The 16,906-nt window shown below is 38.3% G+C and overlaps 1 protein-coding gene across 1 annotated transcript in view; it reads right to left on the reverse strand.

Annotated features, from left to right (window-relative positions):
- LOC138319712 (uncharacterized) overlaps positions 1 to 16,906 on the reverse strand; it is a 42,348-nt gene that overhangs the window by 13,895 nt on the left and 11,547 nt on the right. The window contains exons 7-11 of the mRNA XM_069262852.1: positions 13,295 to 13,396; positions 12,706 to 12,832; positions 12,122 to 12,226; positions 10,059 to 10,103; positions 8,777 to 8,862 (exon numbers count right to left, since the gene is read on the reverse strand). Of these exons, the coding sequence (XP_069118953.1) occupies positions 8,777 to 8,862; positions 10,059 to 10,103; positions 12,122 to 12,226; positions 12,706 to 12,832; positions 13,295 to 13,396 (465 nt within the window). The remainder of the gene's footprint in view (positions 1 to 8,776; positions 8,863 to 10,058; positions 10,104 to 12,121; positions 12,227 to 12,705; positions 12,833 to 13,294; positions 13,397 to 16,906) is intronic.

The following is a 16,906-nucleotide window of genomic DNA, read 5'->3' on the forward strand; positions in this document are numbered from 1 at the left end:
CCATGTAAAATGAATAGCATGTTAATACAACAAGAAACAGGAGTTCTAAGAACCTGTGCCATGTAAAATGAAGTGTATGTTAATACAACAAGAAACAGGAGTTCTAAGAACCTGTGCCATGTAAAATGAAGTGTATGTTAATACAACAAGAAACAGGAGTTCTAAGAACCTGTGCCATGTAAAATGAAGTGTATGTTAATACAACAAGAAACAGGAGTTCTAAGAACCTGTGCCATGTAAAATGAAGTGTATGTTAATACAACAAGAAACAGGAGTTCTAAGAACCTGTGCCATGTAAAATGAATAGCATGTTAATACAACAAGAAACAGGAGTTCTAAGAACCTGTGCCATGTAAAATGAATAGCATGTTAATACAACAAGAAACAGGAGTTCTAAGAACCTGTGCCATGTAAAATGAAGTGTATGTTAATACAACAAGAAACAGGAGTTCTAAGAACCTGTGCCATGTAAAATGAATAGTATGTTAATACAACAAGAAACAGGAGTTCTAAGAACCTGTGCCATGTAAAATGAATAGTATGTTAATACAACAAGAAACAGGAGTTCTAAGAACCTGTGCCATGTAAAATGAATAGTATGTTAATACAACAAGAAACAGGAGTTCTAAGAACCTGTGCCATGTAAAATGAATAGCATGTTAATACAACAAGAAACAGGAGTTCTAAGAACCTGTGCCATGTAAAATGAATAGTATGTTAATACAACAAGAAACAGGAGTTCTAAGAACCTGTGCCATGTAAAATGAAGTGTATGTTAATACAACAAGAAACAGGAGTTCTAAGAACCTGTGCCATGTAAAATGAATAGTATGTTAATACAACAAGAAACAGGAGTTCTAAGAACCTGTGCCATGTAAAATGAATAGTATGTTAATACAACAAGAAACAGGAGTTCTAAGAACCTGTGCCATGTAAAATGAATAGCATGTTAATACAACAAGAAACAGGAGTTCTAAGAACCTGTGCCATGTAAAATGAATAGCATGTTAATACAACAAGAAACAGGAGTTCTAAGAACCTGTGCCATGTAAAATGAATAGCATGTTAATACAACAAGAAACAGGAGTTCTAAGAACCTGTGCCATGTAAAATGAAGTAGTATGTTAATACAACAAGAAACAGGAGTTCTAAGAACCTGTGCCATGTAAAATGAATAGTATGTTAATACAACAAGAAACAGGAGTTCTAAGAACCTGTGCCATGTAAAATGAATAGTATGTTAATACAACAAGAAACAGGAGTTCTAAGAACCTGTGCCATGTAAAATGAATAGTATGTTAATACAACAAGAAACAGGAGTTCTAAGAACCTGTGCCATGTAAAAATGTTAATACAACAAGAAACAGGAGTTCTAAGAACCTGTCCCATGTAAAATGAATAGCATGTTAATACAACAAGAAACAGGAGTTCTAAGAACCTGTCCCATGTAAAATGAATAGCATGTTAATACAACAAGAAACAGGAGTTCTAAGAACCTGTGCCATGTAAAATGAATAGCATGTTAATACAACAAGAAACAGGAGTTCTAAGAACCTGTGCCATGTAAAATGAATAGCATGTTAATACAACAAGAAACAGGAGTTCTAAGAACCTGTGCCATGTAAAATGAATAGCATGTTAATACAACAAGAAACAGGAGTTCTAAGAACCTGTGCCATATAAAATGAATAGCATGTTAATACAACAAGAAACAGGAGTTCTAAGAACCTGTGCCATGTAAAATGAATAGCATGTTAATACAACAAGAAACAGGAGTTCTAAGAACCTGTGCCATGTAAAATGAATAGCATGTTAATACAACAACAAGAAACAGGAGTTCTAAGAACCTGTGCCATGTAAAATGAATAGCATGTTAATACAACAAGAAACAGGAGTTCTAAGAACCTGTGCAGAGTTCACCTGTGTATGTAAAATGAATAGCAGTATGTTAAATACAACAAGAAACAGGAGTTCTAAGAACCTGTGCCATGTAAAATGAATAGTATGTTAATACAACAAGAAACAGGAGTTCTAATGAAAGTGTGTGTATATACAATCCCTACACAGTCCTCCTTCAAACAGTGGGTGGGGACAATGTACAGACTTGTCCATGTCATCCTTAATTACATCAGTAGTTTACCTTACAATCCCTACACAGTCCTCCTTCAAACAGTAATGTGAGGACAATGTACAGACTTGTCCATGTCATCCTTAATTACATCAGTAGTTTACCTTACAATCCCTACACAGTCCTCCTTCAAACAGTGGGTGAGGACAATGTACAGACTTGTCCATGTCATCCTTAATTACATCAGTAGTTTACCTTACAATCCCTACACAGTCCTCCTTCAAACAGTGGGTGAGGACAATGTACAGACTTGTCCATGTCATCCTTAATTACATCAGTAGTTTACCTTACAATCCCTACACAGTCCTCCTTCAAACAGTGGGTGAGGACAATGTACAGACTTGTCCATGTCATCCTTAATTACATCAGTAGTTTACCTTACAATCCCTACACAGTCCTCCTTCAAACAGTGTGAGGACAATGTACAGACTTGTCATGCATCTAATACATCAGGACACATCCTCCTTACAGGGGGACAATGTACAGACTTGTCAATGTCATCCTTAATTACATCAGTAGTTTACCTTACAATCCCTACACAGTCCTCCTTCAAACAGTGGGTGAGGACAATGTACAGACTTGTCCATGTCATCCTTAATTACATCAGTAGTTTACCTTACAATCCCTACACAGTCCTCCTTCAAACAGTTGGTGAGGACAATGTACAGACTTGTCCATGTCATCCTTAATTACATCAGTAGTTTACCTTACAATCCCTACACAGTCCTCCTTCAAACAGTGGATGGGGACAATGTACAGACTTGTCAATGTCATCCTTAATTACATCAGTAGTTTACCTTACAATCCCTACACAGTCCTCCTTCAAACAGTGGATGGGGACAATGTACAGACTTGTCCATGTCATCCTTAATTACATCAGTAGTTTACCTTACAATCCCTACACAGTCCTCCTTCAAACAGTGGTGAGGACAATGTACAGACTTGTCCATGTCATCCTTAATTACATCAGTAGTTTACCTTACAATCCCTACACAGTCCTCCTTCAAAAGTTGGTGAGGACAATGTACAGACTTGTCCATGTCATCCTTAATTACATCAGTAGTTGACAATACAATCCCTACACAGTCCTCCTTCAAACAAGTGGGTGAGGACAATGTACAGACTTGTCCATGTCATCCTTAATTACATCAGTAGTTTACCTTACAATCCCTACACAGTCCTCCTTCAAACAGTGGTGAGGACAATGTACAGACTTGTCCATGTCATCCTTAATTACATCAGTAGTTTACCTTACAATCCCTACACAGTCCTCCTTCAAACAGTGGGTGAGGACAATGTACAGACTTGTCCATGTCATCCTTAATTACATCAGTAGTTTACCTTACAATCCCTACACAGTCCTCCTTCAAACAGTGGATGGGGACAATGTACAGACTTGTCAATGTCATCCTTAATTACATCAGTAGTTTACCTTACAATCCCTACACAGTCCTCCTTCAAACAGTGGATGGGGACAATGTACAGACTTGTCCATGCCATCCTTAATTACATCAGTAGTTTACCTTACAATCCCTACACAGTCCTCCTTCAAACAGTGGATGGGGACAATGTACAGACTTGTCCATGCCATCCTTAATTACATCAGTAGTTTACCTTACAATCCCTACACAGTCCTCCTTCAAACAGTGGATGGGGACAATGTACAGACTTGTCCATGTCATCTTTAATTATATCAGTAGTTTACCTTACAATCCCTACACAGTCCTCCTTCAAACAGTGGATGGGGACAATGTACAGACTTGTCCATGTCATCCTTAATTACATCAGTAGTTTACCTTACAATCCCTACACAGTCCTCCTTCAAACAGTGGGTGAGGACAATGTACAGACTTGTCCATGTCATCCTTAATTACATCAGTAGTTTACCTTACAATCCCTACACAGTCCTCCTTCAAACAGTGGGTGAGGACAATGTACAGACTTGTCCATGTCATCCTTAATTACATCAGTAGTTTACCTTACAATCCCTACACAGTCCTCCTTCAAACAGTGGGTGAGGACAATGTACAGACTTGTCCATGTCATCCTTAATTACATCAGTAGTTTACCTTACAATCCCTACACAGTCCTCCTTCAAACAGTGGGTGAGGACAATGTACAGACTTGTCCATGTCATCCTTAATTACATCAGTAGTTTACCTTACAATCCCTACACAGTCCTCCTTCAAACAGTGGATGGGGACAATGTACAGACTTGTCAATGCCATCTTTAATTATATCAGTAGTTTACCTTACAATCCCTACACAGTCCTCCTTCAAACAGTGGGTGAGGACAATGTACAGACTTGTCCATGCCATCCTTAATTACATCAGTAGTTTACCTTACAATCCCTACACAGTCCTCCTTCAAACAGTGGGTGAGGACAATGTACAGACTTGTCCATGTCATCCTTAATTACATCAGTAGTTTACCTTACAATCCCTACACAGTCCTCCTTCAAACAGTGGGTGAGGACAATGTACAGACTTGTCCATGTCATCCTTAATTACATCAGTAGTTTACCTTACAATCCCTACACAGTCCTCCTTCAAACAGTGGATGGGGACAATGTACAGACTTGTCAATGCCATCCTTAATTACATCAGTAGTTTACCTTACAATCCCTACACAGTCCTCCTTCAAACAGTGGATGGGGACAATGTACAGACTTGTCAATGCCATCCTTAATTACATCAGTAGTTTACCTTACAATCCCTACACAGTCCTCCTTCAAACAGTGGATGGGGACAATGTACAGACTTGTCCATGTCATCCTTAATTACATCAGTAGTTTACCTTACAATCCCTACACAGTCCTCCTTCAAACAGTTGGTGAGGACAATGTACAGACTTGTCCATGCCATCCTTAATTACATCAGTAGTTTACCTTACAATCCCTACACAGTCCTCCTTCAGACAGTGGGTGAGGACAATGTACAGACTTGTCAATGTCATCCTTAATTACATCAGTAGTTTACCTTACAATCCCTACACAGTCCTCCTTCAAACAGTGGGTGAGGACAATGTACAGACTTGTCCATGCCATCTTAATTACATCAGTAGTTGACAATACAATCCCTACACAGTCCTCCTTCAAACAGTGGGTGAGGACAATGTACAGACTTGTCCATGTCATCCTTAATTACATCAGTAGTTTACCTTACAATCCCTACACAGTCCTCCTTCAAACAGTGGTGAGGACAATGTACAGACTTGTCCATGCATCCTTAATTACATCAGTAGTTTACCTTACAATCCCTACACAGTCCTCCTTCAAACAGTGGGTGAGGACAATGTACAGACTTGTCCATGTCATCCTTAATTACATCAGTAGTTTACCTTACAATCCCTACACAGTCCTCCTTCAAACAGTGGGTGAGGACAATGTACAGACTTGTCCATGTCATCCTTAATTACATCAGTAGTTTACCTTACAATCCCTACACAGTCCTCCTTCAAACAGTGGGTGAGGACAATGTACAGACTTGTCCATGTCATCCTTAATTACATCAGTAGTTTACCTTACAATCCCTACACAGTCCTCCTTCAAACAGTGGGTGAGGACAATGTACAGACTTGTCCATGTCATCCTTAATTACATCAGTAGTTTACCTTACAATCCCTACACAGTCCTCCTTCAAACAGTGGATGGGGACAATGTACAGACTTGTCAATGCCATCTTTAATTACATCAGTAGTTTACCTTACAATCCCTACACAGTCCTCCTTCAAACAGTGGATGGGGACAATGTACAGACTTGTCCATGTCATCCTTAATTACATCAGTAGTTTACCTTACAATCCCTACACAGTCCTCCTTCAAACAGTGGGTGAGGACAATGTACAGACTTGTCCATGTCATCCTTAATTACATCAGTAGTTTACCTTACAATCCCTACACAGTCCTCCTTCAAACAGTTGGTGAGGACAATGTACAGACTTGTCCATGTCATCCTTAATTACATCAGTAGTTTACCTTACAATCCCTACACAGTCCTCCTTCAAACAGTGGGTGAGGACAATGTACAGACTTGTCAATGTCATCCTTAATTACATCAGTAGTTTACCTTACAATCCCTACACAGTCCTCCTTCAAACAGTTGGTGAGGACAATGTACAGACTTGTCCATGTCATCCTTAATTACATCAGTAGTTTACCTTACAATCCCTACACAGTCCTCCTTCAAACAGTGGGTGAGGACAATGTACAGACTTGTCCATGTCATCCTTAATTACATCAGTAGTTTACCTTACAATCCCTACACAGTCCTCCTTCAAACAGTTGGTGAGGACAATGTACAGACTTGTCCATGTCATCCTTAATTACATCAGTAGTTTACCTTACAATCCCTACACAGTCCTCCTTCAAACAGTGGGTGGGGACAATGTACAGACTTGTCAATGCCATCCTTAATTACATCAGTAGTTTACCTTACAATCCCTACACAGTCCTCCTTCAAACAGTGGGTGAGGACAATGTACAGACTTGTCCATGCCATCCTTAATTACATCAGTAGTTTACCTTACAATCCCTACACAGTCCTCCTTCAAACAGTGGGTGAGGACAATGTACAGACTTGTCCATGTCATCCTTAATTACATCAGTAGTTTACCTTACAATCCCTACACAGTCCTCCTTCAAACAGTGGGTGGGGACAATGTACAGACTTGTCAATGTCATCCTTAATTACATCAGTAGTTTACCTTACAATCCCTACACAGTCCTCCTTCAAACAGTGGGTGAGGACAATGTACAGACTTGTCAATGTCATCCTTAATTACATCAGTAGTTGACAATACAATCCCTACACAGTCCTCCTTCAAACAGTGGGTGAGGACAATGTACAGACTTGTCCATGTCATCCTTAATTACATCAGTAGTTTACCTTACAATCCCTACACAGTCCTCCTTCAAACAGTGGGTGAGGACAATGTACAGACTTGTCCATGCCATCTTAATTACATCAGTAGTTTACCTTACAATCCCTACACAGTCCTCCTTCAAACAGTGGGTGAGGACAATGTACAGACTTGTCCATGTCATCCTTAATTACATCAGTAGTTTACCTTACAATCCCTACACAGTCCTCCTTCAAACAGTTGGTGAGGACAATGTACAGACTTGTCCATGCCATCCTTAATTACATCAGTAGTTTACCTTACAATCCCTACACAGTCCTCCTTCAAACAGTGGGTGAGGACAATGTACAGACTTGTCAATGTCATCCTTAATTACATCAGTAGTTTACCTTACAATCCCTACACAGTCCTCCTTCAAACAGTGGGTGAGGACAATGTACAGACTTGTCCATGTCATCCTTAATTACATCAGTAGTTTACCTTACAATCCCTACACAGTCCTCCTTCAAACAGTGGGTGAGGACAATGTACAGACTTGTCCATGTCATCCTTAATTACATCAGTAGTTTACCTTACAATCCCTACACAGTCCTCCTTCAAACAGTTGGTGAGGACAATGTACAGACTTGTCCATGTCATCCTTAATTACATCAGTAGTTTACCTTACAATCCCTACACAGTCCTCCTTCAAACAGTGGGTGAGGACAATGTACAGACTTGTCCATGTCATCCTTAATTACATCAGTAGTTTACCTTACAATCCCTACACAGTCCTCCTTCAAACAGTTGGTGAGGACAATGTACAGACTTGTCCATGTCATCCTTAATTACATCAGTAGTTTACCTTACAATCCCTACACAGTCCTCCTTCAAACAGTGGGTGAGGACAATGTACAGACTTGTCCATGTCATCCTTAATTACATCAGTAGTTTACCTTACAATCCCTACACAGTCCTCCTTCAAACAGTGGGTGAGGACAATGTACAGACTTGTCCATGTCATCCTTAATTACATCAGTAGTTTACCTTACAATCCCTACACAGTCCTCCTTCAAACAGTTGGTGAGGACAATGTACAGACTTGTCCATGTCATCTTAATTACATCAGTAGTTGACAATACAATCCCTACACAGTCCTCCTTCAAACAGTGGGTGAGGACAATGTACAGACTTGTCCATGTCATCTTAATTACATCAGTAGTTTACAATACAATCCCATCTTAATTACATCAGTAGTTTACAATACAATCCCTACACAGTCCTCCTTCAAACAGTTGGTGAGGACAATGTACAGACTTGTCCATGTCATCTTTAATTACATCAGTAGTTGACAATACAATCCCTACACAGTCCTCCTTCAAACAGTGGGTGAGGACAATGTACAGACTTGTCCATGTCATCCTTAATTACATCAGTAGTTTACCTTACAATCCCTACACAGTCCTCCTTCAAACAGTTGGTGAGGACAATGTACAGACTTGTCCATGTCATCCTTAATTACATCAGTAGTTTACCTTACAATCCCTACACAGTCCTCCTTCAAACAGTTGGTGAGGACAATGTACAGACTTGTCCATGTCATCCTTAATTACATCAGTAGTTTACCTTACAATCCCTACACAGTCCTCCTTCAAACAGTGGGTGAGGACAATGTACAGACTTGTCCATGTCATCCTTAATTACATCAGTAGTTTACCTTACAATCCCTACACAGTCCTCCTTCAAACAGTGGGTGGGGACAATGTACAGACTTGTCAATGCTATCCTTAATTACATCAGTAGTTTACCTTACAATCCCTACACAGTCCTCCTTCAAACAGTGGGTGGGGACAATGTACAGACTTGTCGATGTCATCACAGGCAATACACACATCTGAAATTAAACATTTCACATCAATATACGAAATATTTATAATGGCAAGAGCCTTTTTTTATGATACCAAAACTTTCTACAGAGGGTATTTGTGCACCTTCTTTTACGTAGGTCAAAGGCCACAAACATAAGTTAGAGTAACCTACTTTCAGCAATTATCTAAATTAGCAGAGCCCATGTTATCCAAGAGGTTTCAGTGAATTAACTGGCTATCATTTTTTTTAAAAAATGCTATCTCATGCTAAAACAAACTAATTTTATCAAATCAAGTTTGACTCTAAGTGAAAACTGAATAATAATGCAAAACAGAGGCCCAGAGTTATTGCAATGTCAAGTATTGTTCTGAATATAAGATCATTGTTTCTTTTCTGAAGGATTTTAAAGATTTACCTCTAATTTCCCTATTGGGACCCATTCTTTATAAAATTTGTACAAACTTTGTTACCCTTCCCCCCAAGGATGTTTCTGGCAAAATTTGGTTACATTCCATGCAGAACTCTATGACTTGTAGCAATTTAAAGGCTTTACTTCTATTTCCCCTATTTGGCCCCGCTCCTCCTGCCCCAAGCGGGGTCAGAGCCAAAATTTATACAAACTCTGTTCCCCTTCCCCCAATGAAAATTCTCGCTAAATTTGGTTACAATCCATGCAGAACTCTATGACTAGTAGCAATTTACAGCCTTTACCTCTATTTCACCTATTGGGCCCCACCCCTCCTGCCCCTGGGTGGTCAGATCCAAAATTTATAGAAACAATGTTCCCCTCTTCCCAAGGATATTTCTGACCAAATTTGGTTACATTGCATTCAGAACTCTTTGACAAGTAGCGATTTAAAGGCTTTACCTCTATTTCCCCTATTGGGTCCCCCCCTCCTGCCCCCGGGGGTTCAGAGCCAAAATTTACACAAACTCTGTTCCTCTTCCCCCATGGATATTTCTGACTAAATTTGGTTACATTCCATGCAGAACTCTGTTTTGACGATTTTAAAGTCCTTTAACTCTTGTAAATATTGACAGATTTTGACCAGTATCAAACCCGTCCCGAGATCTGTTGGTTGAAATCGGACAATGAATACCTAAGTTATGGCACGGAAACCTTTTCCCACACGCCGACGCCAACATAGTTATAGCATGTGTTGCCCTTACATTGCAGCCGACACAAAAACTACTCTACATGGCATGGACTTAAAAACATACCTTCAAGCTTCTTTTGTCCAGCTTTTACCAAGTCTACTGCACTATCTGCAATATGTAGAAAATAAATACAGGAAATCTTATCAAGAACATTACTCAAGCAGGAGGTGCCAACAATAATATGAGCGTAAGAATGATAATCTTGCAGCATCATATATATAATAGTATCGTAAAATATATCAACTTCTTGTGTATATAAATTACAGTCAAACCTGCAATAGCAAGACACCTCTATATAGCGGACACATATCCATTTCGGACAGTGCTAGGAATCCCCAACAAAAATCACTATAAATGTCATGTATATAGTGGACACCTCCTCAATGCGGACAGCGGACAACTCCTCAATGCGGACACTCAAAAAAAACATAACATGTCGGTACTTTCACTCGAAAAAAACATAAACTTTCAGTAGAAGTTAAACTAAATATACAGCATAGTGGACACAAAAAGACATCGTTTTTGAATGAAAATCACTGTATAAATTGAATGTGTATAGCGGACACTTTCTATGAATAAAGCGGACACTTAGATTTAACCTGAAGACAGTAAATATTCTATAATACAAACAGCGAACATCTTATTTTGAACCTGTGTATCGGTAAAACAACCGAGGAAGCCATATCTTCTGCGTTAGTCAATTAGAGTTATTTCCCCTACGTCACCTTTTGTAACACTCTGGGATTTGCATTTATATCTGTGTTGGAATACACCTTCGAGACTCGTTGGGTGTGAACCATTGTTTGTATAGCAGCTTTTTGATGTCTGCCAGTTCACCACTCGGCCTACATGTGTTTACATTTGTTTTGTCTGAAATAACAGAGATTCGAAACAGCGTGGACACTTTACTCGGCTCATTAACAATGTGTTTAGAACAAAATATTTGTCCTGAATAACCTTGCTTTTTTTTTTTTTTTTTTTATTTCATGTAGGTATTAAATCATTAATACAGTATTAAATATAAAGATGGGATGTGGAAACCTAATTAGTTCTGGCGGTCCCACTATCTTACATGTTCTGATTGACCAGGGGTCACTTTCGTCCTCTGTCAGCTATTGGCTTTGTGCACTCATGCTTGGTATGCCAGACTAGGGGCAATGGGTCCTTTGGGCCCCCTTTGCTTGCCAATGTGTCACCTGGCTTCCTCTGACAGCTGCTGGCTACATGACTTAGTACAGCATGTGGGGTCAGGGCCTGAGACCCTTATGGGATCCCTATGCTGGGGAGGTTTGGTGACGAGCCAATCACATTCTAGTTCTGGCACATTCTAGCCAATGACAGAGGTTGAAGGGCTATAGGTTACTGTGCTAGGACTTGTACAGTACAGTCTCCTGAGCACTGTGATGGTGTCTAGTCATCACCAGGTTCCAACACCTGTTCAATTTCTATACAGTTGGTGTTTCCTCATGGAACACAATCCCATCCCACCCATCCCATATAATTTAGCTATGCTTTGTAATGTTTCTTTTTATAGTGATTAGTTGTTTATGTTGTAGTTTCTAGTTTGTTATGTCTATTAGCAGAAGACCAATATTTCATATCTAGGGACTATCGTTTCCAAAGATATATAGTGTATTATTACATAATATTACATAATATTAAATATTGGTTACTTTTGGCCCAAACCTGTCTTTGTGTTTTTATTTACCAACAGTATATCTGATTAATATGCAGTATGTAGCTGAAAGTAAATATGAAAAACACAGATACATGTATACATTGTATATACAATTTATTAAATAATTGTTTCATGAAGACTCATTTTTTCTGATTTGATTGAAATGAAAAAATATAAATATACTGTACATATTCCTTTAAATAATAATTATGTTACTATTCATTTATTCCAAAATTAACCAAATGAAAAGAAAATGAGACAAATACATCTATTTGTGTATGGAAAGATTGCTTAGGTTGAACCGCTGAGGTGCCATAACTCGTCAAAACACTGACCTCTATATAAAGGACACCTCTCTGTATTTCTTGACTCTCTTGACTATATTGTATTCACCCAAAATGAGGTAAATAATTGTAAAACATTAACTCTTTTAACGTGAACTGCTTACCTCTTGCATCACGACACCTGGACTTGTTTTCTGTTTCAGAACAGTCACCGACTTTGTTGTGCAATTCTTTCAGGTTTTTAAGTACAGTTATTGGCAGCTCTTCACCTGAAAGGTAAAGAACAGTTGAGTTTGAGTTATTTGAGTAAACAGCCTTTTAACACCTAGGGTAATGTTTTTACGAACATGCTATGATTTGGATGTGAAGAAAAACAGGAGTACCTGAGTGGATTTAGAAATTATTAACTATCTGAATTTCAACTCGGGGGTGGAGGACTACTGGTAGAATATTGATATACCTTGACCATTCATTCACATTACCTATATCAGCTTTGAAATTAAAACATAAATGAATGATATGAAATTTCTATTCACCAAATTGAACGTTTCGAGATTTTTATTTCTTTTTTTTTTATTCACCAGCCATTTTTTAAGACATGACTTTCTCTGATCAAATAGGATGTAGATTATAGGTTTTTTTTAACATTTTTTAAAATTCATTTTCAAAGACAACCTTTCTGTACAATACAATACAGCATACAATACATTTGTTACACCTATGTTTACAAAGGATTTATAGACCTTACCAGGTATTGGGTCAAATGGACTTGTATCCTGGTCCATTAATCTGTCCTGAGGTGTACAGAAACCATCCATAGCCCACTGTATGAGATGCTCCTCAGACTGGGCGATGCCACATCTCTCTACACACACCTAACAGGGTAAAAGGACAGAAAATTGTGACAGGATATCAGGCATCTGCAGATTTAAATCAGAAACACAGAGCAGCCAGTTCGGGTAAATAAGCACCACATGTTTAAGTGTGTCAAGAAAAACTGAGCTATAGCAAACAATTGTTTGCAGTGAACTAGCATTTTACCTAGGGATCAAAAAGCAATCACGCAAGAAAAATTGGTAAGATATACAACCTTAGAGAGGATACCAATTCAAGGAAAGGGAAGATGAAAAGTCAAAGCAAGGATACATGGCCCCTAAACTCTAGTCACATGCTACTACAGTATATATAGTCCAGACCAGCTCTGCCAAAACATCCATCTTTTTCAAATGTTTCAGCAAAACAGAGAATACCCGTACCTGTACTGATTGAGCTACCTGCTTACAGATAATCAACCCAGTCCTGCTACAAATATATTAGAAATTTGCTGATATCCTCACCTGCAAGGTTTCCAATATTGCACTTTGATATAGCTTTCCAGTCTTTTTTCCATAGAAATTGCTGAAGTTACTAACAAATGGAACAATTTTCTCAGAGGCAATCTGCAAGAAAATGTTACAATTTAAAGATGAGAAGTTGTAAGTCCCATTAAAGCTTAACCCTTAGGTTGCTGCAATGGTTTGTATAGTAATGGCTCTCAGTGCTGCATTAATTTTGTAAAATCCAGGGAAATGATAACTTAATTATAAATGAGTATATCTTGAAAACTATTTGCATTATGTGAATAAAAGTTATGTAAAAATTGTTTGTTATTGCCTGTAGTTTATATTGATGCTGTTTATTCCGCAAATATACTTCTCGTTAAGCATACAGGTAACAATACAGGTGACTAAAGGTAAAAATATTAGGTTGTATCAAATAATAACAAGGAAACTCGATTAAAATCATGAAATAAAACTAATTTAATTGTGTAACCTTAGTATTAAGAAGCATATGACAAATAAAATCTTGATAATTGTTCATGAAGGAAAGAACCTAGTTTCCTGTTTAATTTCTGATATATTATCACATAGTGTATGCATCTGATTTATGAACCACATATTATCTCTATCTTAGACCAAGTTACCCTTAAAAGTATTGTTATAGCTCAGGTGGTTCCAGGTAAGTCATTTTCAGTCAGGTGAAAGTCAATTAGACAATATAACTTGAAAACGATCCTAAACAATTTTTGAAAAATTGTTTTTCAAGTGCATCATGACTTGACCAACAGTGGTGTAAATCACTTAATCTGGACAAAACCCATAGCCGTTATCAACGTAAAAGAAACACATGCATCTCATAAAACGTAATACATGCCGGTCATTGACGGTAAACTTCGTGTAGATAATATAAATAAATTTGTGTGAACAACTTTATTTTCTATACTGTAATCATCCAAAAATGCTTTTAAAAAGCAACTACCTTACATTTATTCATGTTATGCATTAATTTCAACTCGCCTGTGAACAGAGCATTGTCAAAGTCAATCTTGTCGTCTGTCAACATTAGGCACACACTTATTTATAGGAGAAATTAAAATAATGTTGCCTTCTATTGGATCCCAATCTTAAGTTTCTGACCCTTCAAATTTACTTTCAACTTCTGACACATCGCTAGCAAAGAACTGTTGTACAAGTTCTTCATCACTTCGATCTATCAGAGCGGCCATTTTGGCGACTCAGTATACCATTCAAGTTCCTTCCACACCTGTGGTTATTTTTAGCGTATAATCCCGAGAATATCAAATGTAATGACATAAGAACCAATCGGAAGCATTCTACTTTCGTTTTCAGTCATAATTTTAGCAACAGGAGGGGGGGGGGGGGGGATTTGACGATCGGACCGCCGGTTGAAAACTTGGAGTAAAAAAACATCTTTTTACGCGTGTAGCACTGAGAGCCATTTAAACCAACGCGTAAATAGTTGCGTGTAGCAGTCTAAGGGTTAATTAGAACTAGGAAGTCAAAAGAGCATTCTTTCAGTTCACACAGTGTTGTGAGTGCTAAATGAAAAGTTCATATATAATGGGAAACAGGTATTTATCTTGAACAGTAAAAAGCATTTTCTTACTTTTTCTTAAGATATTCCAAGTATTAAACCAACAAGTATTTAATTATGCCAGATCCATGCCATTTGTTTCCGATTCTGTTACTGACCTCCATTATAACATGTGTATAATATACACTTTCTAGTGTTTATCCAATGTTTTGACTTTGAACGATATCCTTAGGTTGGAATGATGGAATGTCTCTTAACATATACCGTATCTTCTGTGATGTCATACGTTTGTATTGCTGCTATCCGGATCCCGGCAAACATATTTTATTTCTCCGTACCATCCATTATATCTCGCTTCTGACATCGACATTCAAGCAATTTCCGAGCGTTTACTTGAAGTACTGTATCAATCTAAAGGTGTGGCAATCGGTAAATATAGTATAATTTTGAAGATTCATGCATAAAGTGAAATCCAAGAATCTTTATAGTCGCTTAAACAATCAGATGGAATACACATCATGGATTTACGGGAACCCAAAATGAAAAACTTTACATCAATAGGCCTAGTAACAAATGAATGAACATTATCATTATAATTGTATTCCTATCGTTTTACACAGTTTATGGGTGCCAAAGAAAGTTAATGGTGTTTTGGATGGAAACACTCGAGTTTAGAGCTCTTCATAAGATACCGGATACCGGTATTATCGGTTTACTAACTTTCGTCCGGAAACGGACAAACAAAATACGGAAATAAAATTGCTGGAAATTATTTCCATTTTATTTTTTGTTAAAATCTTTACTTATAATTTGAATAATGCTATTACGGAAAATAATCCATTTCAATACAGTATCAAAAAGAGCAAAATATTTGTCTCAGAAAAAGCCGATATATTTCCTGCTGATTTAGACTCTTTGAAAGTTTGAGGTCAGGCCTACATATAGCTTGCAAACTGGTTCATTATATCTTATATAATAAATAAATAAGAGGCCCAGAGGGCCTGTATCGCTCACCTGGTTTGTAATGTCAAGTCATGTTCTGAATACAGGTTCATTGTTTCTTTTCTGAAGGAATTTGAATATTTACCTCTTATTTTCCTATAGGGCCCCGCCCCTCCTGAGCCCCCGGGGGGTTCAGAGCCAAAATTTATACAAGTTCTGTTCCCCTTCCCCCAAGGATATTTGTGGCCAAATTTTGTTACAATCCATGCAGAACTCTAGGACAAGTAGCAATTTATAGGATTAACCTCTATTTCCCCTATTGGGCCCCACCCCTCCTGCCCCTGGGGGGTCAGAGCCAAAATTTATACAAGTTCTGTTCCCCTTCCCCCAAGGATGTTTGTGGCCAAATTTGGTTAAAATTCATTCAGTACTTTATGACTAGTAGCGATTTAAAGGAATTTTCTCTATTTCCCCTATTGGGCCCAGCCCCTCCGGCCCCAGGGGGGATGAAGGTCACCATTTATAAAAAATCTGATCCCCTTCCCCAAAGGATGTTTCTGACCAAATTTGGTTAAAATCCATCAAGTACTTTATGAATAGTAGCTATTTAAAGGAATGATCTCTATTTTCCCTATTTGGCCCAGCCCCTCCGGGCACAAGGGGGTCAGGGTCACCATTTATGCAAAATATGATCCCCTTCCCCTAATGAAGTTTCAGACCAAATTTGGTTAAAATCCATTCAGTACTTTATGACAAGTAGCCATTTAAAGGAATTTCCTCTATTTCCTCTATTGGGCCCAGCCCCTCTAGCCCCAGGGGGTTCAGGGTCACCATTTATACAAAATCTGATCCCCTTCCCCAAAGGATGTTTCTGACCAAATTTGGTTAAAATCCATCAAGTACTTTATGACTAGTAGCGATTTAAAGGAATTTAATCTATTTTCCCTATTGGGCCCAGCCCCTCCGGCCCCAGGGGGGTCAGGGTCACCATTTACGCAAAATCTGATCCCCTTCCCCTAAGGAAGTTTCTGACCAAATTTTGTTAAAATCCATGCAGTACTTTATGACAAGTAGCGATTTAAAGGAAATGTTGACAGACCGACAGACGCCGCACCATGGCAAAAGCTCACTGG

Source organism: Argopecten irradians, chromosome 3, assembly GCF_041381155.1.
Source record: "Argopecten irradians isolate NY chromosome 3, Ai_NY, whole genome shotgun sequence".
In the NCBI taxonomy this organism is placed as follows: Eukaryota; Metazoa; Mollusca; class Bivalvia; order Pectinida; family Pectinidae; genus Argopecten; species Argopecten irradians.